Source organism: Clarias gariepinus, chromosome 10 (assembly GCF_024256425.1).
Source record: "Clarias gariepinus isolate MV-2021 ecotype Netherlands chromosome 10, CGAR_prim_01v2, whole genome shotgun sequence".
Classification (NCBI taxonomy): domain Eukaryota; kingdom Metazoa; phylum Chordata; class Actinopteri; order Siluriformes; family Clariidae; genus Clarias; species Clarias gariepinus.
In genome coordinates, this window is record NC_071109.1 from 24,762,719 (window position 1) to 24,789,860 (window position 27,142).

At 38.0% G+C, this 27,142-nt stretch overlaps 2 protein-coding genes across 2 annotated transcripts; one reads left to right on the top strand and one right to left on the bottom strand.

The window, feature by feature from the left end:
• Window positions 1–288: 288 nt before the first annotated feature.
• On the bottom strand, window positions 289–9,446 carry slc26a2 (solute carrier family 26 member 2). Its single transcript, XM_053505137.1, has 4 exons — window positions 9,340–9,446; window positions 5,499–6,103; window positions 2,826–3,565; window positions 289–2,122 (listed from the first exon to the last, which is right to left on the bottom strand). The coding sequence occupies exons 2-4, from the start codon at window positions 6,078–6,080 to the stop codon at window positions 1,399–1,401; spliced, it is 2,046 nt and encodes a 681-aa protein (XP_053361112.1). The 5' UTR covers window positions 6,081–6,103; window positions 9,340–9,446; the 3' UTR covers window positions 289–1,398.
• Window positions 9,447–10,933: 1,487 nt separating this feature from the next.
• Window positions 10,934–27,142, top strand: pde6a (phosphodiesterase 6A, cGMP-specific, rod, alpha). The gene is made up of 22 exons (XM_053506533.1): window positions 10,934–11,510; window positions 12,912–13,064; window positions 13,259–13,348; window positions 13,441–13,581; window positions 15,150–15,224; window positions 15,341–15,405; window positions 16,554–16,620; window positions 16,754–16,801; window positions 16,929–17,078; window positions 17,312–17,455; window positions 17,668–17,733; window positions 17,829–17,975; window positions 19,490–19,597; window positions 20,711–20,820; window positions 20,978–21,065; window positions 21,238–21,338; window positions 21,472–21,579; window positions 21,753–21,816; window positions 23,582–23,656; window positions 23,996–24,079; window positions 25,958–26,126; window positions 26,407–27,142. Exons 1-22 carry the CDS (start codon window positions 11,034–11,036, stop codon window positions 26,451–26,453), a joined length of 2,577 nt encoding a protein of 858 aa, XP_053362508.1. The 5' UTR covers window positions 10,934–11,033; the 3' UTR covers window positions 26,454–27,142.

Here is a 27,142-nt window from a genome sequence, read left to right on the forward strand (position 1 = left end):
CAGACATCTCAGGACAACTGCTGCAACATACTGTATGCAGAGTGGTTTTATTTTATTGTATAGTGGAATAACATCTCTGATGGATCGACACCACGTCCATGGTGTACTCCGACTCGTGCCCAAAGTCTCATAAAATAGGCTCCAGACGCTCGCGACACTATATACAGGAAAAGCGATGAGTAAGAGTAAGTGAGTGGGATATCATCTGTGGTGATATATATATATATTTTATTTTACCTTGCTACTTTATCTCTTCCTTTTCAAATGCAAGGAATTTAAGAAACAGGGAACCTTTAAATATGGTTTATTCTGTGTAAAATAAAGGTTGTAACAATTGAAAGTATGTTTAAAGACAACATTTTGCCATGTGAACAAATCATGTTGGAAAAAACACATTAAACAATACTTCCTATAGTGTTAAATATTAGAATTAATTAAAGAATTAAATAATAACAGACCCCTCTATAAATCTAACCAAAACAGCACAATTAATCACAAAGTATCTTGGCGTCACTGATAAATAACATATTTCTATGGAACAAATATAAAGAATACATAAAGCTTCTGACTTTCTGAACGTCCTGATTGTGCATAGCAGTTATGCAGCACTTACCCTGTATGTGACAATCAGAATAACAAGGATTAATCTCCCACAGAGGGAGAGGCTCAGTAAACATTTCTCTCTGCTCTGTCTTATGGAGAGAGAAAAAAGAAAAAAAGAAAGAGGTAATCACTATAGCCTGTGTGTGTATGCTGGTAGCATGTTAACACTTAATAAAGGCAGGTATTTGGTAATTATTATAAATACATTCAGATAAATGAAATAGTTTCAATCTAGCAGAAGTTAAAAGAAAAGTTTCCTCAAAAAAAAAAAAAAAACTTGTGCAGCAGGCTCCTTAACTGATTTACACATGGTTAAATACTTTCAATCATCTTTATAGATTTATACTATTTGGTAAGACTTATCTAAAACATGTAACCCATAGCACTGCATATAAAAAAAAGGTCTTCCTTTTGACACCATAAAGTTTTCTTTTCTTTGACGAGCAAATTGTAGAACCTTTGCCGACACAAGGTTTGGTCGAAGGTTGAACTGTTTTCGCACTTGTATTGTTCTTGGGAAAACCCAGACAATATAAGGGCAAGAACAATCAGTAACGGGCTTTGTAACAGTAATGACACTATACTGTGTTTGTAATGGCAATGATTTTTCTGAAATTTTTCAGAATTGAATTTTTTAACACATATAAGAAACAAGTGCTGAATACAAACAAAGATGCAGATAAATTCCTTCCATTACCCAACATAGATTAAGACAATACAAAAGCAATCGGTTTAAAAGATTCCAGTAAGGCACATAAGGATGGCTAGGCCGTGTAGTAAACTTGCAGCATTTCATCAGCAACGAGTCTCGCAGTCGCCGTTCTGTGTCTGACCGCTTTGGGCGTGATGGATGGCATCTGTAAGCGTGTGAAAAATGATTTCTGTGCTCTTGGGGTCGTAATATCCACCTCTACGCAGTGAATCCATCACCGATGTGCTGCACTGGGCCAACAACAAACGCACGGCAAACTCCTTGTAATCCTTGCGCACATCCTTCAGAGCGCGAACTCCAGCCGTATCCAGAAACAACACGGCGCTACAGTCGAGGATTACTGTATGAAAAGTAACTGTGGACACTTCAGAGCTTTCTTTCCTGGGTTGCGTTTCCTGCTTCTTGAGCCTGGCTTTCTCTTTCTGCGGGTCCAGACCTACGCTGCGATACAGAGACTTCTTAAACAGACTCTGGTTGGCGTAATATATAGGAGCTTCGTAGCGAAACACGGCCACCCCGGGTTGCCTGTGAAGGTTTTTATAGGAATCCAGGTCTTTGAAGAGGTCACGATGTCCTGCTTGGCCCATCTCAAGTGCCCGGGCACATTGTGTACGGCCTAGCACACAGAACGCAGACACGAGCACGCCTACCAGCAGGCCCAGCTCGGTGTTTATCAGCGCTGACGTGGCCATGGTTACCAGCCAGATAGCAGCGTCGATACGGTTCACACGCCACATTTGTGGAACATCCCGGAACTTCCGTAAGGCACCACGCAGGTTCACTACAATGATGACGGCTAGCACACATCTAAAAAACAAAAGAGAGGAGATGGTGAATGATGTGAAACCGGAACTCCCACAAGAACTAGCTTTTCATCTCGGTCCAGGTGAGGCTACAGGGGGTAAAAACAGCAGCAAGCGGAAAATGGAAAACGCTCCCAAATCTTTAAGGTCTAGTGTAAGGGAGCAATTTACCATCCCAGTAAAGTGATGACGCTAAATGCTAGTAGGTGGTTAATCAAAACATTATTAAGTGCAAAATCTGCCAGAAAGGAAGACAACAAACTGGTGCCAATACCACAAACGTCCAAAATCACCTTTACGTGTCCGTCTCCCAAACCACAAACTCTCTGGTTCAGTCAGGCAGCCTGTACTTGCTAAGGCAATCTAAAAACAATTACCATGGTGACTGGGAAGTTTGTATTCCTTAGCAGAGAACATGGGAATAATAATAATAAATTGAGGCTATAGAAAGCTACGTGACTGGGAGCACGGCCAGCAAACAGGAAAAGCCTTGTGCTTTAACCCCCCTTTACTGTTACCCCATTAACCTTGGTGTACTGATACAAAAGAAAGTGTTTACGTTTATTTGGTTTTCTACAGATGAAGTACGCCCTGCACTTCGAAGCATACTTATCACACCTCCATCGGTTTCTGACCCTGTTGCTTTTAACTCATTTATTTTCCCCTCTCCTGAACTGGAAATGCACTGCATTAAACTATACACTTACTTCTGTAGTGAGTAGAAGAGAGGCGCGATGACGAGTAGCACCAGCAGTAGCACGAGAGCAGTAACCAGGCTAGAGAGCTGAGTGTTGCAGCCAGTCGACTCCTTCACCAGGGTCTTGGTCAGGGCGGCACTAGTGGTGAAGCAGCGGAAAAATGACGGAATGATATTGCAGAACCCGATGGCATACATCTCTTGGTTTGGATTGACCACATAGCCGTGCTTCTGAGCAAACATCTCGGACAGAGACACGGTGATGGCGAAGCCAACAATGGCTATCGAGAAGGCATCGAGCGCTATGTTGGGTATGAGATCCCAGGCTGGCAGCTGAGGGGGCATGAAGCCTGTTGGAATAACACCAGATACCTCGGATCCATACCTCTCCTGGAAATTACCGAAATGGGAAGCCAGTGTGGCAATGATAACCACAAACAGCTCGAAAGGAATGGGCGCCTTGAGTTTGGATTTAAAGCGGTCGTTCAGCTCTTTGGTAGGCACTAAAACTAGCAGGCAGAGGAGGCTGGTGATGAGGTCACACATGTTGGTTTTGCCCATGTTCTCAAAGAGCTTGATCCAGGTTTTAATCAATGTGCCCCAACCTTGGGCACGAGGCAGTTTCAATCCCAGCAGGTACTTCAGCTGTGAGGTGAGGATGGTTAAAGAGGCACCAGTGGCAAAACCACTTAGGAGAGAGTCAGAAAGGAAGACGGAGACAAAGCCGACCTGGAGGAGACCCATTAACACCTGAAACAGAATGAAATACAGTTAGTTAGTTATGGGATTGCAGGTTTTTATACCAAATTAATATAATGACTGACATACAGTAGAAGAATAATTGCATGTTTCTTATGTGAAGAATATTCGACTCGAAACGGTTTCTTGGATTTCAAAAGATTACACAATACATGATTTCTTAAACATTATCAGGAAATCAAACAGAACACATAACATTAAGTAACTGGGACATTCATTGTATTTGTCGAGAGAACAAGCAGGCCCAGTAGGCTGTTTCTGTCTTTACTTCACAACCTGTTGTGACTCAGTGGCCTAGTGGTTAGAGCGCTCGGTTTGGTGGTCGAGCTAGTTGCCTGGCAACATCCTTGCACAAATTGTTCACACACGGATGCCACTGTCACCAAACAGTATAATTGGCATGTTGTGTGATACCCTAGCCCTGACCAAAATTTTAAAAGAGGAAGAAATAATCACCAAAGATTGATAAGCCACAGATTAATTCATTGAATTGATCCGACCAACAAAAGACTTAATTGCATAATTGATTAAATCACACAGCTCTCGTACAGTGTGTAACAAAACAGTTGCTGCAATGTACGTCTAGAATTAAGCTAGTCAAGTCTATGTGCAATGGTACAACAGCACAGCTCAAAGGGCAGGTTTTAGACAAAAACAAACATTTTTTTGCCTTTTGCCACATACTGTAGCCAAACAGGATTATCCTTCCTCAACAAAGATTTCGTCAAAAGATAAAAGACTACAGCTGCATAACGTCACCCCGGCCATACGTTAGAGCTCAGTTACTGCTTTGAAAAAGCACACATTGCTGTGTTACACCCTTGCTAATTGGATTTTTAAATCATGGAGCTTTCTTCTGCTTGGTGAACCATCTAATACATTTATGATTTGTCCACTGGTTCCTGTATGCAGACACTCCTGCTAACATATCAACAAAAGGTTTTATAGTGCGCTGACGAGACTTTCCATTACAAGTGTTTACATAGTTGAATACTCCGTAGTGACTTGCAGCTGCACAGCCATAAATTAAACTCATAAACATCACCCGTCCCTACAGGATCCTTCTCACCCCCCCCTTCCTGGCTTCACACAGCGCTCACACACCAATGACAGCTGCTTAAGATGACCATTAAGACTCTTGAACAGATCTGTCCTATGGCCATTTCATTTCATTCGTTACTACGATTATCCACTTTGCCATTAAAATAAAACAGACATAATTTATACCAATTCCACCTTTACAAAATCAGTTTACATAATAATGCTACTAATGAATAGGTACAATGTTTACTGTGTCAAGAATGTGACTTTGATGTGTAAGGTTTTTAGGATTTGGTGCATATTATACAGTTTATTCTGTAACGTATAGTATTACCTGTATTAGCCATGTTGTTTACTTTGTATTGTATTTTTTTCATTTACTACCTCTTTTCATTTACTATGGGGTATTTGTTTCATTGTTTGTTATTGTATACATTTATACTTTCATGTTACTGTATATTGAACGTTAGCTCCAGTCACCCATTCTTCAGCACTGGACATGTTGTTAAAGGGACATGACATGACAGGACAGGACATGTCCCTTTAAGGGCTGATGATCAGATAAGATCCTGGATTTTTCAGTTTTCCAAAAATGCTCTTGGACTCGTTCCAAAGATAACAACCACCCTGTAATCTCAAAGCTGTTTACTTAGTGTTACAAAGAGGTTTCCTCAGTGTATTTGACTTAATCAGGGCCATCATAGCGTATGCGGCCATCACATAAAACATCATGTTCTCTTGCAACATTTACACAGAATACCTTACCATTATACTCTTTTTTTTTTTTTTTTTTAACTATTGAAAGTATGTCTCACTTCGAGTCTATTCATTTCTTTTATTCATACAGAAATTAATTTGGCAAGTCTTTCTTGTATACACCTACCTGATACACCCCTGCCGTGAAAGTCAAAGTTGCCCCTATGATGATGGCATAGCAGCTACGGTCGCAGTGTGGGACCGTGTCATTCCCCAGGCTGGTGAGGTTTCCTGGCTGATCGGTAATATATCCAGCCAACGCCAGCTCCCTGTCCACCACCTGGCCCACCAACAAGCACAGCACCCCGAAGATGCCGACCGAAATATGCCTGGATGTTCCGAGCAGCGTGTAGATAATGCTGGAGAAGAATGATGTGTAGAGCCCATAGATGGGGTCCTGGCCTGCCAGCAGCGAGTACGCGATGGATTGGGGAACCAGCAGAATGCCCACAATAAGGCCTGACATCACGTCACCCAGGATCCAGTCTTTGATTTGATATTTTGGCAGCCATTTCAAAATGGGGACAGAGTCGAGGAGCAAGGCTTTTGCCCGAGCTGGGCTGCAGACACATTGCTTTTTCAGTTTTTGACCCAGCACTTCCTTCAGTGACTTGTTCTTTGTTTCACATTCCTCTAGAATGAATGGAGTCAGAAGTTCATTGTCAGATTCAGCTTCTACTGCAACCTGGTCCCCCTTAGCACCTGACATTGTGTAATGACCCAGAGCTTTCCCTTTAAGGAAAAAAAAAAAAACAGGTTTTAATAGCGCTTTCACAAACAATGACAAGTAAATGTTCAAAATTAGAATGACAAATGAAATTACAGTGCATTTGAACCTGTGGGAAATGGGATGAGACATTTGCAGAGCAAAAATTGTAGCAAGACCAAGGGTTTTATCAGGGCTGACAGGGAAAGTCAATATTTGCTAACTGGTAGTAAGCTTTATCTGAAAAAAATGATGCAAGATGACTTGGCAAAAATGCAAACAGGAGTTTAGAGCCCCAAGAGAATTGCTGCTGTCCAAACCTGCTTAGAGATTAAAAAAACTGAAAGTGACTGAGCAAAAATGGCATCCATGGGAGAATCAAGGCGAATGCCACTGCTGACCAAAAAGAACAACAACAACAACAAAAAAAACCCACTTGTTTCATATTTGCCAAAGATATATTCCATGGCCTAATAGGACAAAAGTTGAACTTTTTGGAAGGTGTGCATCCCATCACACATGTCATAAAAAGACCATCATACCAACTGTTGGTATTGCAGCTTCCAGACCTAGACAACGTGCCATAACTAATGGGACCATGCTCTACCATAAAATCCGGAAGGAGAATGTCCAGCACTCAGTTTGTGACCTCAAGCTCAAACACACTTGGGTTATGCGTAATACATTTGTGTATTATTAAAAATTGTGTAATTTATTTTTATAACTTTAATAATCACTCATTACAAACATGGTGAGCAAAAAAAAAAAAAAACATGAATATTGGAAAACCATTGTTGGGCTTGTTTGGTGTTAAGGAGCCTGTGCCTATTTGTGCATCTGGATCAATGTTTGCAATGTAGTGCATTCTGAGATGCTTTTCTGCTCACCAGTTGAAAAGAGGTGGTATTTATTTACTCAGCAAACTCTTTTGTCTAAAAACTCCTTTACAACTGAGCCACACTATAATCTAGGACAATGATGAGAAACTAACACTTGGTGTTCTTTGACTAAGGGTCTACCTCTGGCTCTCTGTTGATTGCAGAAATTTAATCTCTAACCAATAAGCCGGTATTGTTCTCAATAAACGCTAACCATGAAATACCACACAGTAAAAAGCATAACAGGAGTAATCACAATGTAATCAGCACTAATCACAAATTAATTACACAAGTAATCTTACACAGGGTTCTTCTAAATTCCTACAGCCCCACTCCCAACTCCCATTAAACAAACCACCCTCTGTGTAAACGATGTAGCAAACAGCTATGAAGGATTTCCATTTGCATTTTTTTTTTTTAGCTCCCACACGGATATAGAGAATTCGTATGTTCTTGTTCTGCAAGATTCGGGCCCTCAGTCTGATCTAAACTTTCAATACATCATCACAAAGCAATATCAGTAACCAGAGTGCCCATATCAGAGACATATTCTAGGCACAAATTCCTGCTTACAACTTCTACAAAGACTGGAGTTACAATTAGGATTACTAGAATAACCCAACTATCACCAACTATATGGGTGTTCAAGTCAAACCAGGACTTTTAATTGCACAGAAAAACAGAACACAATTATGAGAGTAAATACTTCTTTTTTCTATATTGCTACTAATGCACTTATCCCAGTGTTTCACTGGTGCTTGGATACCACCAATGCATTTTTTTTCTCTCAGTACACAAGAGATGATCAGTCTGCCTGCTTCACATCTGAAACACTGGCCTCTTAGGAACTCACTTAATGGCTCCAAGCACTTGGAGTGAGGCCAGGCTGTAGGGAGGATGCAGCAACAACTTTAGATGTGTTTCTTTCACAAATTGATTTTTTTGGATCAGGCATTCAACTCACTTAATGTTCATAGAAACGACTGCTTTGGGCTCTGAGGGATTGTCATTCAGACATATAGGCTTATTTGAAAAATTTGCAGCAATCAAATGTTTTACGTCAGCGTCTGACTAAGTGTCTCATGACCGTTCTGTGCTTGAAGTCTTCTGTAAAAGTCATTCGTTTTTTTTACTCTTTCATTCAGCAGAAACTTCATCACAAGTCCTGGTTTGACTTTATCGGCCCTCATATAATACAACAATTCAGTTATCAATTATTTGTCAAGAGAACATGTCAAGAGAACATTTTCAAGTGCTTATATAGACCACTTTTTTAATCCACACTGCACACTGACAGAAGGTTATGGTGTTCTGTACATTCTGTATGACGGTTGCAGTCACCTTTCAGTGCTACCAAATGTGCCAGTAAAGGCACTTTCTTGCATTTTGAGTTCGGATTTGTTAAATTATAATCAGTCAAATTCGAATAGAAATTATTATCCACTGTCTCACTGAAACCATAGGATGTTAAGTTCGTTTTGCTTGCGTTGTCAGTTTTCTGTGTGGAATCGGATTCAACGTCTAAGGTTTTTCCAGTTCTGGGAAGTGACTGTTTTGGACATCTTTTTGTTGTCAATCAATCAATCAATCAATCAATGAAAAGCCAAAACCAAGGTTACATATTAGGGACTAGAGTATTTAGAAACCCATTATCAGTATTCACCATATTATTATTACTATTATTATTATTATTATTATTATCCATGTATTGTGTAATACAGAACCAGTCTTTCTTGCTCCTATTATATATTGAAAGTTATGCATCTCTTGTATGAGTAAAATAAGGTCACAATATGATTTACCCGCTGGTATAGATACAGGCAAGAACAGTATGTTCACAACATAACTAAATCTTAAACTTTATAGGATTGAGTGAATAATATAATAAATGAGCAAATTAAAGCATTAATTAAAACAAAAACAAAGCACTTTAAACCCAGCAGCAGTAACCATTATTAAATAAGCATAAGATGCACTAAGACAGACAGTGCAGTATGTATAAAAAAAAAGTAAATAAATAAACTTTAAAGTTTACTCTTTAAATGCATTACAATTACTCTTGCAAACTCTGTGCATTTTTTTTAGTCTAGACAACCTAAACTGACAGGAGACATAGTTAAGCAACTAACAGCAAGAACGTCATTTAAGTTTAAAAAATGAAAGAAACAAACATCTTCAGTCCAAAACGCTACACCTTGTTTCTCCAGTGCATTAACTTTAAAAACATGTTTCTGTTAAAACTACGCGTCTTGAAAGAAGTGCCACGCCAGCAGGTTATGAATGGGCCATTGAAGAAAACTTTGCAACGTGTTCAAGTCTAATACAGTCTCACAGTGAGTGCAACTCAAACCCGGCACAAACAGCAGCTTTCATCTGCGACTTACCTCGTCCAGTTAACACACTCACTCATATCTTATCGTGTCGACCGGATGACGCGCTTCATCTCTCCGCACTCAGAGACACTTCTCTCTAAACACAGCAGCGACAAAGTTCACCGACCAGATCTGAAGCCAAGACGGAACACCGCTGTCACGTGGTTCACTTCAAAACGACGGCGTGTCACGTGAACACAAAAAAAGAACCCGGATGTTACGTCGCGCGCGCTGACACAGCTTTGGAAGGGTACGCTAAATGTTAGCTCCGTTAAGAGCGTGTTATAAAACATATAATCCAGTGAAGAGACGACGATGAAGAGTGTCATGATGATTGTTGGTGGTGTTACTACTTTTACTACTACAATTATTTGTATTATTGTTATTATTGTTGTTGTTAATATTAATAATAATAAATCATTGCTGTTTTTGTTGTTGTTACTGAATCCTCCTCCTCTTTATCAACATAATTATAATTATTGTATAATAATTAGTTATTATACTAGTACCTGGTCGAAACCCACCAAGAACATGGAGAACATACCAAATCCATGCAGACAGACCCAGGGTGGGAATCGAACCATCAACCTGAAGGTGCGAGGCCACAGTAGAGTTTGTAGAGGCCAATGATTAGCATTGTATTTATTCCCATTTTACGATCGTGGTAGGACCTCCGGCTTAACATTGACATTCATTTACACACCAGGGGCAATTTGGAAACTTCAAAAAACTTAATCTGCATGTCTTTTTACTGTGGGAGGAAAAAGAACTACACACTCCATGCACACCCTCCCCAAACCCGGACCCTGAAGGTGCAGTGCTAACCACTAATGTGACAGAAATAAAGGCAGACATTTTAAGTGGTATTTTGTATTATGCCTCAACAGACTGTACTGTATGTGGCATATTATGTCATGTAAAAGCGTGAAAGAAATTTATTTAGACAGGTCTCACACATGTACAGTATTCAAATATGCAGGATGGCCATCTCTACTGAGTGCATTAAAGATTCTGACACTTATACACCAAACTAAAACAACTATATGTTGGTCTACCTCAAACTGTTACCACGAAGATAACCACACAGAGTTGTTGTTTTTTTGTGCTGTAGAATTACAACTTCCTTTCAATACAACCTACAAGTGCAAACATGACTGTGCTCAAGTATGCCAGTAAAACTGTGCATGAAGTGAGGTCCATGAAGACATGTTTTTTTTTTTACAAGGTTAGAAGCAGGCAACCTTAAGCGTCCTAATCTAAACTCCACTAAACACCTCTAAGAATCCACCCCAGGCTTCCTTCTCTGACATCAGTAACTGACCTCATTAATGCTCTTGTAGCTGAATGGGCAATTCAATGGGCAACACAGTTATACTTCTTAATCTAGTGAAAAGTCGTGCCAGAAAAAGTTCTTTTTTTCTTTTATGTAGAATAGGATGTTTAAAAAGGACACAAACTTTTGGTCATATGATGTATATGAACTCTGACCATGCACTATAAGTAATCCGAATTATAATTGGATGCAAGATTAGGGACATGCATGCCTCCTTAAAACAATCCACATAATCCCAATTAGTTCTGCCCACATCTTCAGTGTAGAGGACAGCACGCCCAACTGGAGTGTGTGAAGTTAGAACCCTGCAGAAAACACTTAAAGGACATTAGTATAAAGATTCTTTTATATTTTTTACAGCTAAGGCAGCTATATGGCTGTAGTAGACCAGGATGTGGCTGAAAAGTTTCTGGACAGTAATCCTGATTTTGCCAAGCAATACTATGATTCCCACTTTAGGGCCCAGGTTGTGTCGAACCTGCTGTCCACCTCTAAGAAGACTGCAGTGGACAACAGCCAGTACCATGACCTGAGCTCTGTGGAGGAGAGTGAGGTTGTGTTTGACATGGTGCGGGACCTGCAGGAACACCTGCAGATGGAGAGGGCTCTTTTCAACCTCATGCGCCATCTGAGTTTCATCGTGCGTGCTGACCGCATGAGCCTGTTTATGTACCGGCAAAGGAATGGCACGGCCGAGCTGGCCACCCGACTCTTCAATGTCCACAAAGATGCCACAATGGAGGAGTGTCTGGTCCCTCCAGACAGTGAGATTGTGTATCCACTGGACATGGGTATTGTGGGTCATGTTGCCACTGTAAAGAAGACAGTTAATGTACCTAATGTAACACAGGTAAGCTGATGTCTAGGGCTGATGATAAGTTGACTTTACATGTGTTGTAATTTAAAAAATTAGTTTGCCCATTTATTAGTATTTTCAAGATGAGAACTGATTAAAACGCAACAATGGAATATGAAGTCATATTATTTTTCCTTATACAAAGATCTAAATGACTAAAAACCTTCCAGATTATTATACTTTTTTATATAAAATATCAATATTTAAAATTTTCTAGTTAACTGTGTAAGACCATGTATTTTATAATGCATCATAAAATCTGACCTGCTTGCTTCTGAAAACAATTTTTTTCACCAGTAGAGGGCAGTATACGTTTAAATTTCAGTTGAGATTTGCCAACAGACTGAAATGAATTAATGGTAAATAATAATAAAAAACAACCAAAATCAGGTCTTACTTACAATTTTCTACATTATGAATCAAATAAGAGCAAAACACGTTGTGCAATTGATTATTATCTTTTTCTGATAGGTTTGCCAGATGTATATTGCAGAATATTACTGTTCTCTATTTACAGTATGTGATTTAAACAACTGTAACACATTCAATGCTCTCTAATAATCGGTTTATATTAGTAGCTCAACGCATTTTTTTGTAGGAATATTACATTTCAAATATAATTTTTAGTTATAGCACTTTGATACAGTGGATTAATATAATCCTTAATCCAGAATAAAGGCACATTTTCAGATGTTAATGACACTGGTCTAAAATGAAAACCATGAAATTCTGTCTTCTAGGAATCAGTTCACTTTCTTTCTTTTTTAGCATAAAAACGTGCTACTCATCCTGCAAACAGCCTTTCTCTGTAGAACAACGACCTCTCCGGAGCAGATAATCATTTGTAATAAATTGCCTGCCTTTATCTTCGTCAATGAAAATGTGACTGAATTACTAAGTGTATGGAATGCAGCAGAGACACTACCTCTCTTCTTTAGCTCATCTTCCATCTAAATGACTAGCTGTAAATATCACAATATATTCAACAACTCGAACAATATTCAAAAAATAAATTCCTTTTGATTATATCGTCTGATTGCTCTTTTGGTGAATTAATTGCTCCACAAAGTGCAGAATAGAGTTAGTGCATTGGGTCTGTTTCTTTCCACTGACTACAGAGGGCCACAGGGAATAAAGCTCTTTAATCTTGCTTGAATTAGAGCGACCCTGGATTAGATTTAAAGGTCAGTGCATAAAGCCATGTTTTCTAAGTCAGCAGAATTACCTGCACCTTTTGTTTTTTAGCTAAATCTCGTAAAATGTCCATAAACTACATAGTAAGGAATATTGGTATCTAATAAAATGTACTAGCACTGGGTGAAGAATGATGCTTTAATAATTATTCACAATATAAACTGTATATACATTACATAAAACGTATGGTTCCTCGCTCAGTGTCCCAACTTCAGTGACTTTGTGGACACACTGACCGAGTATGAGACTAAGAACGTCCTGGCGACTCCCATCATGAATGGGAAGGACATGGTGGCGGTCATGATGGCGGTGAACAAGATTGGTGGCCCCTGTTTCACCGCACAGGATGAGGAGGTGTCTGTCTTTCCAATCCTTTCTTTCTCTCTTTCTCATTTATCACTTAGTGTGTTTCAAATGGCATAAAAACTTGAGGTATAGAAATTCACAGAAATGTATACGTTATTTCTATGTTTGGTTTGTTTTGAGTTTTATTGTGATTCATAGTGTAAAGCTTGCCTTCTGCATTAAACCTGATTCCTTTTTTCCAGGCACTTAACAAATATTTAAACTTCGCCAATCTTGTTCTTCGTGTTTTTCACCTGAGCTACTTGCACAACTGTGAAACCAGAAGGGGACAGGTGAGATGATTAGTAATATTTTGTTGTTTTAGCTAGTACAACAACACAGTGGTTTATTAATGGTTTTTATCTACATCTACTGTACCTTTCAGGTTTTGCTCTGGTCTGCCAGCAAAGTGTTTGAAGAGCTGACGGATATTGAGAGGCAGTTTCACAAAGCCCTGTATACAGTGCGAGCCTTTCTCAACTGTGACCGCTACTCTGTGGGCCTTCTGGATATGACCAAGACAAAAGTGATTTTAACTGATTACTGCAGTAATGCAATAACATATACTGTATATAGTTTTATAAAATCCTGATTATAAAATATTAACATCTTTACAAAATATGTAAACACCTGCTGTAAAAATAGAAAACTTTGCAAGACTAAAATGGCATACAGCATACAGTACATTACACATGTAATTCTTTGTAATACTTAACTATAAGGTCCATAAATAAGCATGTATTAACACTTTATTAACGCAACATTTAACATTTATCATCTAACTAAATTCATCATGATGATCCCTTGATAGATAATTAGTAAATAAAGTAAAGTATTTTTTAACAGCCATGGCGGCATGGTGGCTTAGGGCTTAACAGCACTCTGGCCTCACACCTTCAGGGTCGAAGGTTTAACCCATTACTTACTGTAGTACTTGGTTAAAGCATGTTTGGCATCTACACCCTCAAATTTTACAAGCTTTCACACCTTTCTTTTAAAAGTTTCTTCCATTCTTCTTGGCGGAATCGTTTACATTCAAGCAGGTTGAATAGACAAAGTCATTTTCAGGTCTCTCCTGAAATGCTTTTTTGGATTAAGGTCCAAAACATATACAGTATGGACCTTAATCCATGACTGGCTGAGTCATTATAGTGAAATGTACATCATTGCCCCAGCCTGAGACCCTGAGCACTCTGGAGAAGGTTTTTACTTTACTTTTCTGCATCCATTTTCCATCTGTACCAGCTAGTCTTCCAGTCTAAGTTGCATAAAAACACACTGTATAACTGTAGGTATGGTTTTAAGGAGGTGATAAACCGTCCATGTTCCTGATTCCAAATGGTTTAACCTTTGTGTCATCAGACCAGAAAATTATATTTCTCATAGTCTGAGAGTTACATACTCTGCAGGCTGTCATGTCTTTTAGTGAGGAATGACTTTGGTCTGGCCACTCTACCAACGCGGCCTGATTGGTGGAATTCTGCAGTCATGGTTGTCCTTCTATAAGGCTCTCCCATCTATCTCAAGAAGGGAGCTCAGGATCTACTTTATAGTGACCCTTGGATTCTTGGTTCCCTGTCTGACCAAGGCACTTTATCCTTGATCACTCAGGAGCTTTGTCCCTGATTACTCAGACTGTTGGTTGTTTCAAATCTTTTCCACTTGATCATGATGGAGGCACTTTCACTGCTGCAAAATTTTTTTTGCATCCATCCCCAGATCTGTGTCCTGTGTCTGGACCTCATGGCTCTCTTTTCACCCTGACATACACCTTCTACTGTGAGACCTTATACTGACAGGGCGAGCCTTGCTTAAATATGAATTCAATCAGGCACAGGTGGACTAAAGCGGGTCAAGGACCAGTGATAGGGGTAGCATGCAACAATGCTCAATTGCACATGTTATAAGGGTTTGACTACTTCTGTAAATAGGAGTGGAGTGTTGTGTGTAGAATGACAAGAAAAAAATATTTCAATCCATTCCAAGACTGGTGCGAAACATAACCAAATGTTTTATCCTTTATAGAAAAAATAACTTCACCCATCAGTGAGTGAAGGCTAACATGAATATACACATTTCTTATTATGTTTTTAGGAATTCTTTGACCTTTGGCCGGTTTTAATGGGTGAGGTGCCCCCCTATACAGGCCCAAAGACTCCCGATGGCAGAGTGAGTACCATAAAATATACAGTAGCTTTAAACAACCTTTACTTCCTAAATCCTGTAGTATGTATGTACACCTGTTTGTGTTTGGGAGAAACTCATTATATTACTTTCCCTCTCAGGAAATCATCTTCTACAAGGTGATTGATTATATATTACATGGAAAGGAGGACATTAAAGTAATACCGTAAGTCACCCAACTTTTATCATTTCTGATCTCAGAAATATAATTACTAGGATTTATTTATAGCCTTGGGCTGACACCAATTATAACTGTCATGGAGAGACACTGCTTTTATTAAACTGTAGACGACTAAAGTATAACACTATAAAGGCAGCACTAATTTAGAAAGCAGGTCAGAAGCTACCTATAATACAATCAATAGCATAAACATTCTTTATTTGTAAATGGAGCCATGGAATAACTGGAAGGTTAGAAAATATCACATATGAAATTTCTCCTTCCTGTTTGTTAACTCTATATATTCCAGCGTACTCATTTTAGCCCTAATGACAAAATTGGGCATCTGTCTAATTTCCATCTATTCCCTATTAACTCAATTTCTCTTCAAACAAATGAATGGACCCATCTATCTATTTATCAAAATCACACCTCGCTCTGCAATTATTTAAAATCATGGACAACGTTCACAAATGGAGGCTTCATGCACATTTTCTTTTGATAAACAACCAGCAGAGCTGAGCTCTGGTACCATAATTTGTTGTATATGTAAATACTGTAACCGGTGCTGGATAACGATGATTGTCATGATTATCTATCCCTAGTTTCTCACTACAGTATGTTGTAGAGAGTTGTAGGTTTTCACGTCAAGGATTGTTGATTGTTAATTGTTGTTTATAGTGGTAAACACCAATTGAGCATTAAACTAAATAAAATTTTTACTGTATATATAAGTCAGATAAACTTATTTGATGGCATGAATGCTAATGAGAGATATGAGATCAAAAAACTAAAGTTTTAGGAGCAAAAGCCAGCCTGTCCGGTCCAATCCCAAAGAAAAGTCAATGCAAAAAAATGTCAATGCTAGCCATGATAGGTAAAAAACAAAAAAAAGAATCTAATTTCCCAGACCCCACAGTACACCCCCAGAGGTCTTGTGAACTCATGCCCCAAGGAGCCAGTGCTGCCCAGGTGGCTTAGTGGGGAACACACAGGATACTGGGCATAATGTTTTGCTTTGTAATGTTAGAGCTGATTATTTGCATTATTTGATTACCGGTTATTTGCAACTAATAAAAGATATACTATACATGCTGAACACTGTCATACAGTATGTTTTGCAATTTTGCAACTGTATTTGCTCTATCATGTAGAAATCCTCCTGCTGATCACTGGGCCCTGGTCAGTGGACTGCCCACCTATGTGGCTGAAAATGGTCTGGTAATAGTCCTCTGCCTATGCATAGAGCATAAAAGCATACATACATTATCCATTTACAGTACACAACTAATGGGTTGAACCTTCAAAGTACTGGTGAATCGTGTGATCTTGATGGTCTCTGTCTTTCCTCCAGATCTGTAACATCATGAATGCTGCCCAGGATGACTTTTTCAACTTCCAAGTATGCTCAGTGAATTTATTATTTCTTCTGTTGTTTTTTTTTGTTTTTTTGTTTTTATTTCACTGGATGAACTATGCTAACTGAAATGTAAACTGAATCTAAACCCTGTTACTGTTGTTATTTTAAGAAAGAGCCTTTGGATGACTCAGGCTGGACTGTAAAGAATGTCTTGTCTCTACCCATCGTGAACAAGAAAGAGGAAATAGTTGGCGTGGCAACATTCTATAACAGGAAAGATGGAAAGCCGTTCGATGAGATGGACGAAACGCTAATGGAGGTATTTGAGGATTTAGTCTGAGTCACTGTTGTATTTTTACGCAGCAGTCTCAGTATTATTGATTTATGAACTATTCATCCAGAGACTTTGAAGACAAATTATGCCTGTTTTTTTTTTTTTTTTTAAGTCAGTGTGTTTTCATTGATTGATCTTCATTACTATGGAAATAAACTGCTTGGATTCCAGTCCAGTTTATTTGAATAAGTTCCAGTTCTTGTTCTGTTCTATATCAGTCCTTAACTCAGTTCCTGGGCTGGTCAGTGCTCAACACAGACACTTATGATAAGATGAACAAGCTAGAAAATCGCAAAGACATCTTTCAGGACATGGTGCTTTACCATGTCAAGTGCAGAAAGGATGAAATCCAGAACATCTTGGTGAGTTTCTTTATCATAACAGCTTTAGGTAACAGTAAAAATATCCTGAAATAAATACATAACCTAGATTATTTACATAACCATTAAAATGTTCAACAGTAAAATTAGAGTAATATGGAACCTACAGTATAGTAACCTGCAAAGAGACTATTATCTTCCCTGTGATATTGTTAAAAGATTATTATTATTATTATTATGTCTTTTTTTTTTAGAATACACAGGAGGTATATGGAAAAGAACCAGATGAATGTGAGGAAGATGAACTGGAAGAAATTCTGGTAACAAAAAAGTGGCACAAATCAAAGGCCATATTTAAATATGATTCATCAGCTTTATATTTTATGTATTGTATTTTATTTGCGCTGTCCTGTAGGCAGGCACTCTAATAGACCCAGGAAAATCTGAGATCTATGAGTTTCATTTCTGTGACTTTGAGTTTTCTGAGCTGGACCTGGTTAAATGTGGTATTTCAATGTACTATGAGCTGGGAGTGGTGGACAAGTTCCATATACCTCGTGAGGTGAGTAGGAGCTAACAGTAAGGTAAACTCATATTATAACAATTGGAGGGTTCGAGAAAGCACAACTTCTCTTAGTGGAGCAAACAATGTCTTAGATTCTTTGCTAGTCAATGTATAAGCTTGTTTTTTCAGATTGAGGCTGTTAGTGCTTTCCTCCAAGTGTTTTATCAGTAGTGTGAAAAGATGCCGTGAGTAGTAGTCTTTTAAGCTAGTGTGGAGGGAAAAAAAACAGGTTGAAAATGTACATTAGTCTTCTCTTCATTTTGGCTTCCCAATTACAATGGTCTACAAAGTACATAAAATATATAGGTACACAATGTAAAATATTTTTTCAAGTAAAAGAAGAATCCTTTCATTTACATACCTCCTTAAGTAGAAGTACTCGCCTTTAAAGTTACATATCAAAAGTACTCAGCTTGTATAAGTTCACAGTAGCGTTTAAGTCTTTCTCTCTCTCTCTCTGTCTGTCTTTGCAATAATCTCTGCTTCTGATTTCAAACACTTGCTACATGAGCAAGCATTTTACACAAGGATTGCAAAAACCACAACTAAACATAAGAGTAATCAGGTGACTATTACCTCCACTTTCACTAAAAGTAAAAAGGATACTTTTTACTTTTACTCCATTACGTTCTACAGCAAATATCTATACATTCCACATGCATGCTGTTGCATTATATAACATGGTCCTCAATCCCCATCTTAGACTCTACTTAGACTCGAGGATACAGCCACTAGTGTGTTTTTGTGCTTCTAAGTTATCTGTCTGTCCTGACTGACCTAGACTTTATATTCTCACTTATTGTTGAGAAAGCATTGGCTATTATACAATTATATTGTCTATAGCAGAAAAATTAATTGTTGTGAGAACATCGGCAGGTTGAAGAGTTCTCTTGAAATGTTTAAAAACCTAATTTCTAGGGATCAAAATTAATCACTGTAAGAAGGTCTGTTTTTTTTAATCATTAAGAATAAGAAAACTGAAAAGGGTTTTATGAGGATCAAAGTATGGTTCTTTTACAGCTATTTCAGTATAATAGACCATATACACAATGCTTTTTTAGTAACATTGTGTTAATTGATTTTTGCTTCTATTAATAAAAACATATGGATCAGAATATGCAGGACAGATGCATGTGAGGAAGTAGAAGTAGAAAGGACAGCTATTTGCCGTAGAATGTAATGAAGTAAAAGTAAAAAGTACATTTAAAAAAAAACTACTGAAGTGAAGATGTAAAATGTACTTAGTTACTCTCTACCTTTGCCCTAGATGCCCACAACTGGCTAGTGGTGCACTGATTGACAACAAAGAGGCCAATGCCATCTTGCCCACTCCCACTTTCCAACAAATATGGTTATTCGGCTTTGCTCTTTTTGGGAGCCTTTTTGATCCCTTGAACACTTTTTTGTTGCAGCAAATTAGAAACATCAAAAATATTGTTCTATAAAAAAGCGAATATTTTCCAATACACACTTAACGGTTAAGAAGCTAATTGATATGCTTATGCTTCCAGGTGCTGGTGAGATTCGTGTACTCAGTCAGTAAAGGCTATAGAAGGATTACCTACCACAACTGGAGACACGGCTTCAACGTGGGCCAGACGATGTTCACACTTCTCATGGTAAAGTGCAGCAACAAGCACTAGACATATTCTATGCAAATAATAGACTTAGAAAAGGAATCTATGAATAGACCCTACGTATCTACCTTAGAAACAAACAAATGACTTCCCTGCTTGTGTATTTGACATTCCCTCAAAACATGTCACCTATTTTTAAGTACGCTGGCAATATGAAGTGGTATAGGGCCCTCCTTCAGTATGTATTCCTTGAAATGGAGATCTAGAAACAAGATAATGAGGCATCCAGGCATGAAACTGCTTCATGCTGCCTCATCAGTAAACACAGACATTGAGTCATATGACAAGCAGGATGAAATTTTGGTGCCGCTGAGAGCCCAGGCCTTAATTAGCACTGCTCCCAGGTGTCACCGAATGTAATGAGCTCTCTGGAGTCCAGTGCAAACATTAAGCCTCCTCATAGAGCTCTGCAGGGATGTCTTCTAACCCTTTATTATACGTCCAGGTCAAAAAATAAATTAGGCATTTCCACAAAAACCTGATTAATACTGAGAATTACTTTTCCAATAAGAAATTTTATCTTTTTGATTTATATTTGAGGCATTAATGAATTTGAGGTAAATTAATTGTTAAAAGGTGTGGCATGGTGGTAAAGCGGTTAGCACTGTCACCTTGCACCTTCAGGGTCTGAGTTCGATTCCCGGCCAAGCTCGATTTCCGTCTCAGTGTGCATGGAGTTTTCATGTTCTTCCCGTGCTTGGTGGGTTTCCTCCGGGTACTCCGGTTTACTTCCAATGACCTGCAGATTAGGCTAATTGGCGTTCCCGAATTGACCGTAGTGTGCGAATGATTGTGTGATTGTGTGTATGTGTGTGTGACCTGAGATGGATTGGCACCCTGTCCAGGGTGTAACCCCACCACGTGCCCTAAACCTCCTGGGATAGGCTCCAGGCTCCCCACGACCCTGAATACAGGATAAAGTGATATAGACTCTGAGTGAGTGAGTAATTGTTAAAAGCTTTTTAATAGTTGGAAATTCATAATTATAAATATGAAACAAAAATGAGATTACAGATCAAGTAACATGTCTTGTCTTGTTTGTGCTTGAGTTTTGTATGTTTCAATTGTGACTTATTCTCTAAATGTTTCTTTCAGACTGGTGACCTAAAGCGCTACTACACAGACTTGGAGGCTATGGCCATGGTCACAGCCGGCTTATGCCACGATATCGATCACCGCGGGACAAACAACCTCTACCAAATGAAGTATGATCTGCATACCATAATTACTGACATAGATTGCAGAGATGTTACACTTACTCCTGCTGACAACATCAATCTCATATCTGATACTTCTTATTTGTGTGGCATTAATTTAGTTTGTTTTAGATCACTCTTTATGGAATGATATATTTTTTTTTAGATCTGGGAACCCACTGGCAAAGCTGCACGGTTCTTCCATTCTCGAGAGGCACCATCTGGAGTTTGGTAAAACCCTGCTGAGAGATGAAGTGAGCCTACGTCTTGATGTGCTTTCTGAATTTATCAAAGCATCTCATAATATTTAAATGGAATTACATCTTCTCTGTCTACGCAAAGCAATTAAAAACTGACCTCTAGAATCTGAATGAAAAAGAATGCATGTTCTCCTTTTCATGGTATGTATATGATTTTTTTTTTCAGGCTTTGAATATCTACCAGAATCTTAATCGAAGGCAGCATGATATCGTCATCCACTTGATGGATGTGGCTATTATTGCCACAGACTTGGCTTTATATTTCAAGTAAGCATATTATATACAGTGAATACTGACTTGTTGGTGAAGTGAATCACCATGACAACTGTTTAAAAATTCCTAATCTGTCAGTAGTGTGTCAATGTGAATGACATTCAGTTAATTGTTGTACTGCTTGCAGGAAAAGGGCCATGTTTCAAAAAATTGTGGATCAATCCAAAACCTATGAGAACTGGAATGACTGGACCAAGTACATGATGCTCGAGACGACCAGGAAAGAAATTGTGATGTAAGAAGCCCTGTGATGTCTAGTAGTGCTGCTACTATAAAACCCTGCAGCAGTAATACTTAACTCACAGAATGAGAAATAGTTATCGCTTTCTCTATTTCTGACTATGATATGGGTCCGTGTGTGTTCAATCACCGAGTCGCAGCATGATGTTGATGATATTTCCATTGCAGGGCGATGATGATGACTGCCTGTGATTTGTCTGCTATTGCCAAGCCCTGGGAGATCCAGAGCAAGGTATGGCATTACTTCTGCATAATGCAGTTTCGCTCACCAGGCGAATGATTCAACAGCTCCTGCATGAAAAAAAAAGCTATGGCTGCACAAATATATCTGTGCTGTCAGGCAATATACTGGAATGAGATTTGGGTGCTTTTCATATGGTAATGTGATAAGTTGCAAATCTGCAGCCTTGCTGATGATTATGTATGACAGGCTAAAGTAGGTAACTAAGCTGTGGAAAAACAAATGGGGAGAAAAAAATATGACTGAGCATTACGTTCTGTTGTGTGATCACCAACAGAGTAGGTTTTTTATGATCAAGTGACTTGTGTCCTGTTGAGCTGATTAAATGCACCAGTTTGAGGTTTTTATATCTTGGGCTCAACGAAAAAAAAAGACATGGGAGCGGGTTTTTGTTTCATGACAAAAAAAGACACAGTTGGTCATCTCTGTTAGTGTGGCTTAAATTTATTTTTATTTTTTATTTAAAACAGTTACAACCATGATGATCAGACTTTCTATTATGGCAGACATGATTGGACATGAATTCCTTGGGGGAGCCAGCAAGATTAATCAGAGCTTCTTTGGGAGATGAAAGAATTGTTAAGTATTCCTTTGGGAGCTTGTGTGATTAGTCTAAATTCATCGAATGATTGGTAGGATTGGTGGGAATTCCTTGTAGTGAAAGGAGAATTCCTTCTGCAGCAGCCAAGATTGAATAGACATTTTTTGGACACTAGCAGGATTGGTCATACTGTAGTTGGGATTTTTTGAAACTGGTAGAATAAGAATTCCAGGATTGGTCAGGATCTCTTAAGGAACTGCCTGAATTAGTCAGATTTACTTTACGAGCTTGCAGAGTTGATCGAAATTTCTTCAGGAGCTGATGTGATGGGTCAGAATTTAATTAGGAAACTTGCAGAATTCATCCAGAAACTGATTGGAATGATCAGAATTTCTTGAGGAGAAAGCAGAATTGGTCAGAATACCTTAACAAACAGGGAAGCTTGGAGAGAATTTGTTTATTATCCGACAGGATCGGAAAGAATTCCTTTGGGGGCTGGAGAAATAGGGCAGGATTCCCTTGGGGTTAAGCAGGTGTGGGATTTTTTTTTAAGTTATGTGCAAAGTGTTTTTTTTTCCCAGTCTGCAGTCTGTGCACTTTAAAGACATCCAAAAAACTTTAAAATGATGTCATTCTTCTTCATCCAGTGAGTGTAGAAGCAAATGAAAGCTCTTTTAAATGAGATGCTTCCTTGCAGTTATTTCACATATCAATTTAAAAGGTTTCTTCAGAAGCTTCATTGCACAGATAGACTGATATCAAATCTAATAAAATATCCATTGAATGCTAATCTAGTTTTATTGCTGCATAAAAGATTACAATCAGGAAATATATCTCCATCTCCTGCCTCAGCAGATATTCCACTGAAGTGCAATTTATGTACACTTGTTTGCATAGAGCAGAACAAATTCATGAATGAAGCGCACACACACTAACACATACACACACAAGAAATTTAATCAGTGCTTAGTAATCACCTCATTTAGCATCATCATCAAAAAAGTATCAAGCAACTAAATGCCTAAAGTACAGTATGTAAAGCCTAGAAGTCATTCTAAGAACCGTCTCTTACAACTATTATTACCTTAATGCTTTAAGGAGTTTCTGAAGTATTCTTCATGCATATTTAAGAGCACATCCTTGTACATACAGTATGTTTAAACTTGTTTTTTTTGTTGTTGTTGTTTGTTTTTTTGTGCATGTGTGATCCTGCAGGTGGCACTGTCTGTGGCTGCAGAGTTCTGGGAGCAGGGTGACCTGGAAAGGACTGTGCTCGAGCAACAACCTATTGTGAGACATTCATCAGAATAATGAGACACAGAGAGGAGGGAGAGGATGAGGAGGAGAAGGCCATGGTGGCAAAACAGAGAGGAGGAAAAAAAGATAGAGATTGCCAATAGGACACATTGTGCTGCACTGCTTATTATGTGGTGCAGTGAGTCACAAAGAACAGTCATAGTGGCCCAGTCAGCTACAATATTCCCAAACATGTCTAATTTACACCACACTTCCCCCAGAGCCTTTTATCTCCCGTTCTTTCAATTGGCTTTGGATTTGCTCTAAGTGCAACAATTCAAATGATTCAAAATCGCTTTATTTCACTATATCTGAATGTTACGTTCTATCTAGCCCATGATGGACAGAAACAAAGCAGATGAACTACCCAAACTGCAGTGCGGTTTCATCGATTTCGTCTGCTCCTTTGTATATAAGGTGAGGCTTTCAATTTTGATGCGTTACCCCTATACTCATCCACATTTCTCAGCAGATTTGCTTCTGTATAGAAAACACCATAATTAAGTGACAAAGTAAGTTACATTTTATTGAAGAATTTATGAAGTAAGTAGGTTTAATAATTATAGTGTGTGCAGCGGGAGACTGTGAGCTGCATCTATCTAAATAAAAGAAACGTTTTTTTTTTTCTCTATACATTGGTTATAACTGGCTCTTTTAATAATATCTTTACGTTACATACATTGGGTGACTGAGACCAGTCTGTCTGTCTGTTTGTCCGTGTGTCTGTATATATGTCTGTCTGTCCAGCCAGATTATGTCATAGCATCACGCAAAACTGGCTAAAACAGAATTTAATGAAACTTTTGCAGTACTTAGGTATCTACCAGAAGTTTAATTTGCACCATAAGTTAAATTAAAATGTTGAGTAAGTACAATGTTTGCTTACAGTTATGTGGCGGATTTAATAATCTACGGTAAAATACTGTAAGCTACTAACAAGCTACTTGCTTAATTTAAGCAAATACCCACACCAATAGATATTAATCAGAAAAGCTAAACTGAATGTTTTGCTGAAATTAGTTCATATTTTCACAGCTGAAATAACAGCGCTGAAGTGGGATAAGTGAGTCATTTTAAGACAAATGTTAAGCTTTATCCGATCTACTTTTTTCGATTTCTCATCTGTGATTACCGAAAAAGGGAGTGTATTTTGGAGGATAAACCTCACACACGCTTGCTAACAGAAACTGGCTAAAAGTTTTGCAATCATTTTTTTTTTTGTTATTCAGTTATCATCAATATCTAAATTTGGTTTAGACTGGCTGAGATTTAATAATTAAATAAATTGTGTGCTAAACTGGGCTTAACAATTAACAGTTAACGGTTAACAATGGGCTAACCACAACAGTTAACCTCACCTGGAGGATTGAATCAGTTTTGTATTTTTTTTTTAGTTCGGTATTAATTATTTTACAATGTATTTTTATAAAAAATAGACAAAAACAGAGGGTAGTCATCTAGCAGTGACTCTACTTACATTGACCGGAATATGCTCTCACCGGTCTCTGCAAAAAAGGGTTCGTTTTATTCTGTTTTTTTTTTCTTTCCTCCCACCTTCTGTTATGCCTCTTTCGTATTCTTTTCTCTCCTTTGTGCCTTAAGGGCCTCAGTATCAAAGCCCTTGGCAGAGTGCGTGGGTGTTATCCACCATTTAAGGAAAACTTCAGACTTCTTTTAAACTACTGCATCTGCTGTATAGCATGAGTGGAATTACAGATAATAATTTTAACATGTTTTCATTATACAATATTATCTAATTTATTACAATGAAATTCTAACAATAAGATAATATATTCCTAGAAGTGTTCTTATACAACTTTGTCCACTTTTTGAATTAGAACCCCAATCAGAGTCTTGCTTAAAAAAAAAAAAAAAAAATAATAATAATAAAAATTTTCACAGTGGAAAATTCTCCACAGATAAATATTAAATACATAAATATAAAATAACACAAGAAATACAGTAATTAGTTTGTGAAGCAGTTAATCATACATTAAGTTTGGATGGAAATTAGCTTTTCTTCCAACTGGTAATCTGGATGCAATGGGTTGGTGATGATGGGACAGTGTTATTTTTTTATCTTTCTAAAAAGTTGAGTGTTAAACAAAATAAATAATAATCATAGTGTCCTATAAAAAACATTTTGCCTTAAATCTTACATTTACATTTTTTTTTAGTGCAGTGAACATACATATTCTAATAAGTTTTAATTACACATCACTGATATCTTAGTTTGAGATTCTTTTGACCAAGTGCTGTAGTACTGTGTTAGACACACTTCCATGTCCCCTGCAGGAGTTCTCCCGCTTCCACGTGCAGATCACGCCCATGCTGGACAGGCTACTGAACAACAGGAAGGAGTGGAATGCTCTTAAAGAAATATATGAGGCCAAACTGGCAAAGATTGAGGAAGCAAAGAAGGCTAAGGAAGAGGCGGAAGCTGCAGCAGCTGCTGCCAAACAGGGTGAGAGCTTTATATTAAAAAAGAAAGAGAGAGAGAGAGAGAGACTGTAGCAGTCTTTAGCAAGTTCAATAATTAAGCTGTCCAAATAATTTAATCTAAGTCATCTTTAGGGTATCTACTGTAGTGGAACCCATGATGTAATTCTTCTGCACCCTGTGGATCTATTGCTACAAAATTACCAGACTTAAAGAACTGAAAGAATCTTTTTATAGCTGGAAATTTGGTCTATTTGCTGATTCTGTCACAATAATCTTCTGATCTTTTCTCCCGTCTCTTCCAGCAAGTGCAGCCCAGGCATCCCAGTCCAAGACATGTGTCCTCAGCTGAGTCTTCAGCACTTCAGATCAGAAAGATTCCATATACACATCTATATATTACATATTTATTTTTAGTTAGGTTTCACAATGAAAAGTTTAGAATATTAGAAAGATCAAAACACCTACAAAATGTCTGTGATATAGCCAGAGGTAAGTAAATAAACAGCTGGATAGCAAAATGGGAGAACTCCATTTTTGCAGCTATTTTTATTTTTAAACAAAACATCATTCCACATATTTTTTTCATTTCTATGAGCCACAGAGATGTTAAAAGACTCAAATGCTGTAGTTTGGGTTACATTGGGTGAATTTTGTGTTTTTTGCAAAAAGCTAAAACTCCATCTACAAGAGTTTAGTCACAATACTGTAGATGGATCAGTCTGCAATTATATTTGTGATCATTAAACTGTGCAGATTAGTTTCAATTATACAGTGTTTTTAGTTTAAATGGCAAACTTAGGCTTTGATTGTGATTTTGTAGTGAATCAAACAAGGTAAAGGCAGCAAATTAGATCATGGAAAGGAGGTTGTTTTGTACAAAATCTGTTTAATTACAAAGATTGTTAAAGATCACGAGAAACATCATAAACAATACAAAAATCCCTTTATTCCACCAGTTTTTGTTTCACTTTGGTACTTAAAAACAACCCTATCTAGATACTAGTATGCACCATTTAACAAAATATAAATTTATAAAAA

What these genes read in the sequence shown, in the direction of transcription:
- slc26a2 (XM_053505137.1), bottom strand. Translation starts at nt 6,080, where the DNA reads ATGTCAGGTGCTAAGGGGGACCAGGTTGCAGTAGAAGCTGAATCTGAC. An exon ending in TCACGGCAGGGGTGTATCAG is followed by an intron (nt 3,566 to 5,498) that starts GTAGGTGTATAC and finishes ATTCTGTTTCAG; the next exon opens with GTGTTAATGGGTCTCCTCCA. An exon ending in CTCTTCTACTCACTACAGAA is followed by an intron (nt 2,123 to 2,825) that starts GTAAGTGTATAG and finishes TTTGTTTTTTAG; the next exon opens with ATGTGTGCTAGCCGTCATCA.
- pde6a (XM_053506533.1), top strand. Translation starts at nt 11,034, where the DNA reads ATGGCTGTAGTAGACCAGGATGTGGCTGAAAAGTTTCTGGACAGTAAT. An exon ending in ATGTGGCTGAAAATGGTCTG is followed by an intron (nt 16,621 to 16,753) that starts GTAATAGTCCTC and finishes TCTTTCCTCCAG; the next exon opens with ATCTGTAACATCATGAATGC. An exon ending in TGGACGAAACGCTAATGGAG is followed by an intron (nt 17,079 to 17,311) that starts GTATTTGAGGAT and finishes GTTCTATATCAG; the next exon opens with TCCTTAACTCAGTTCCTGGG.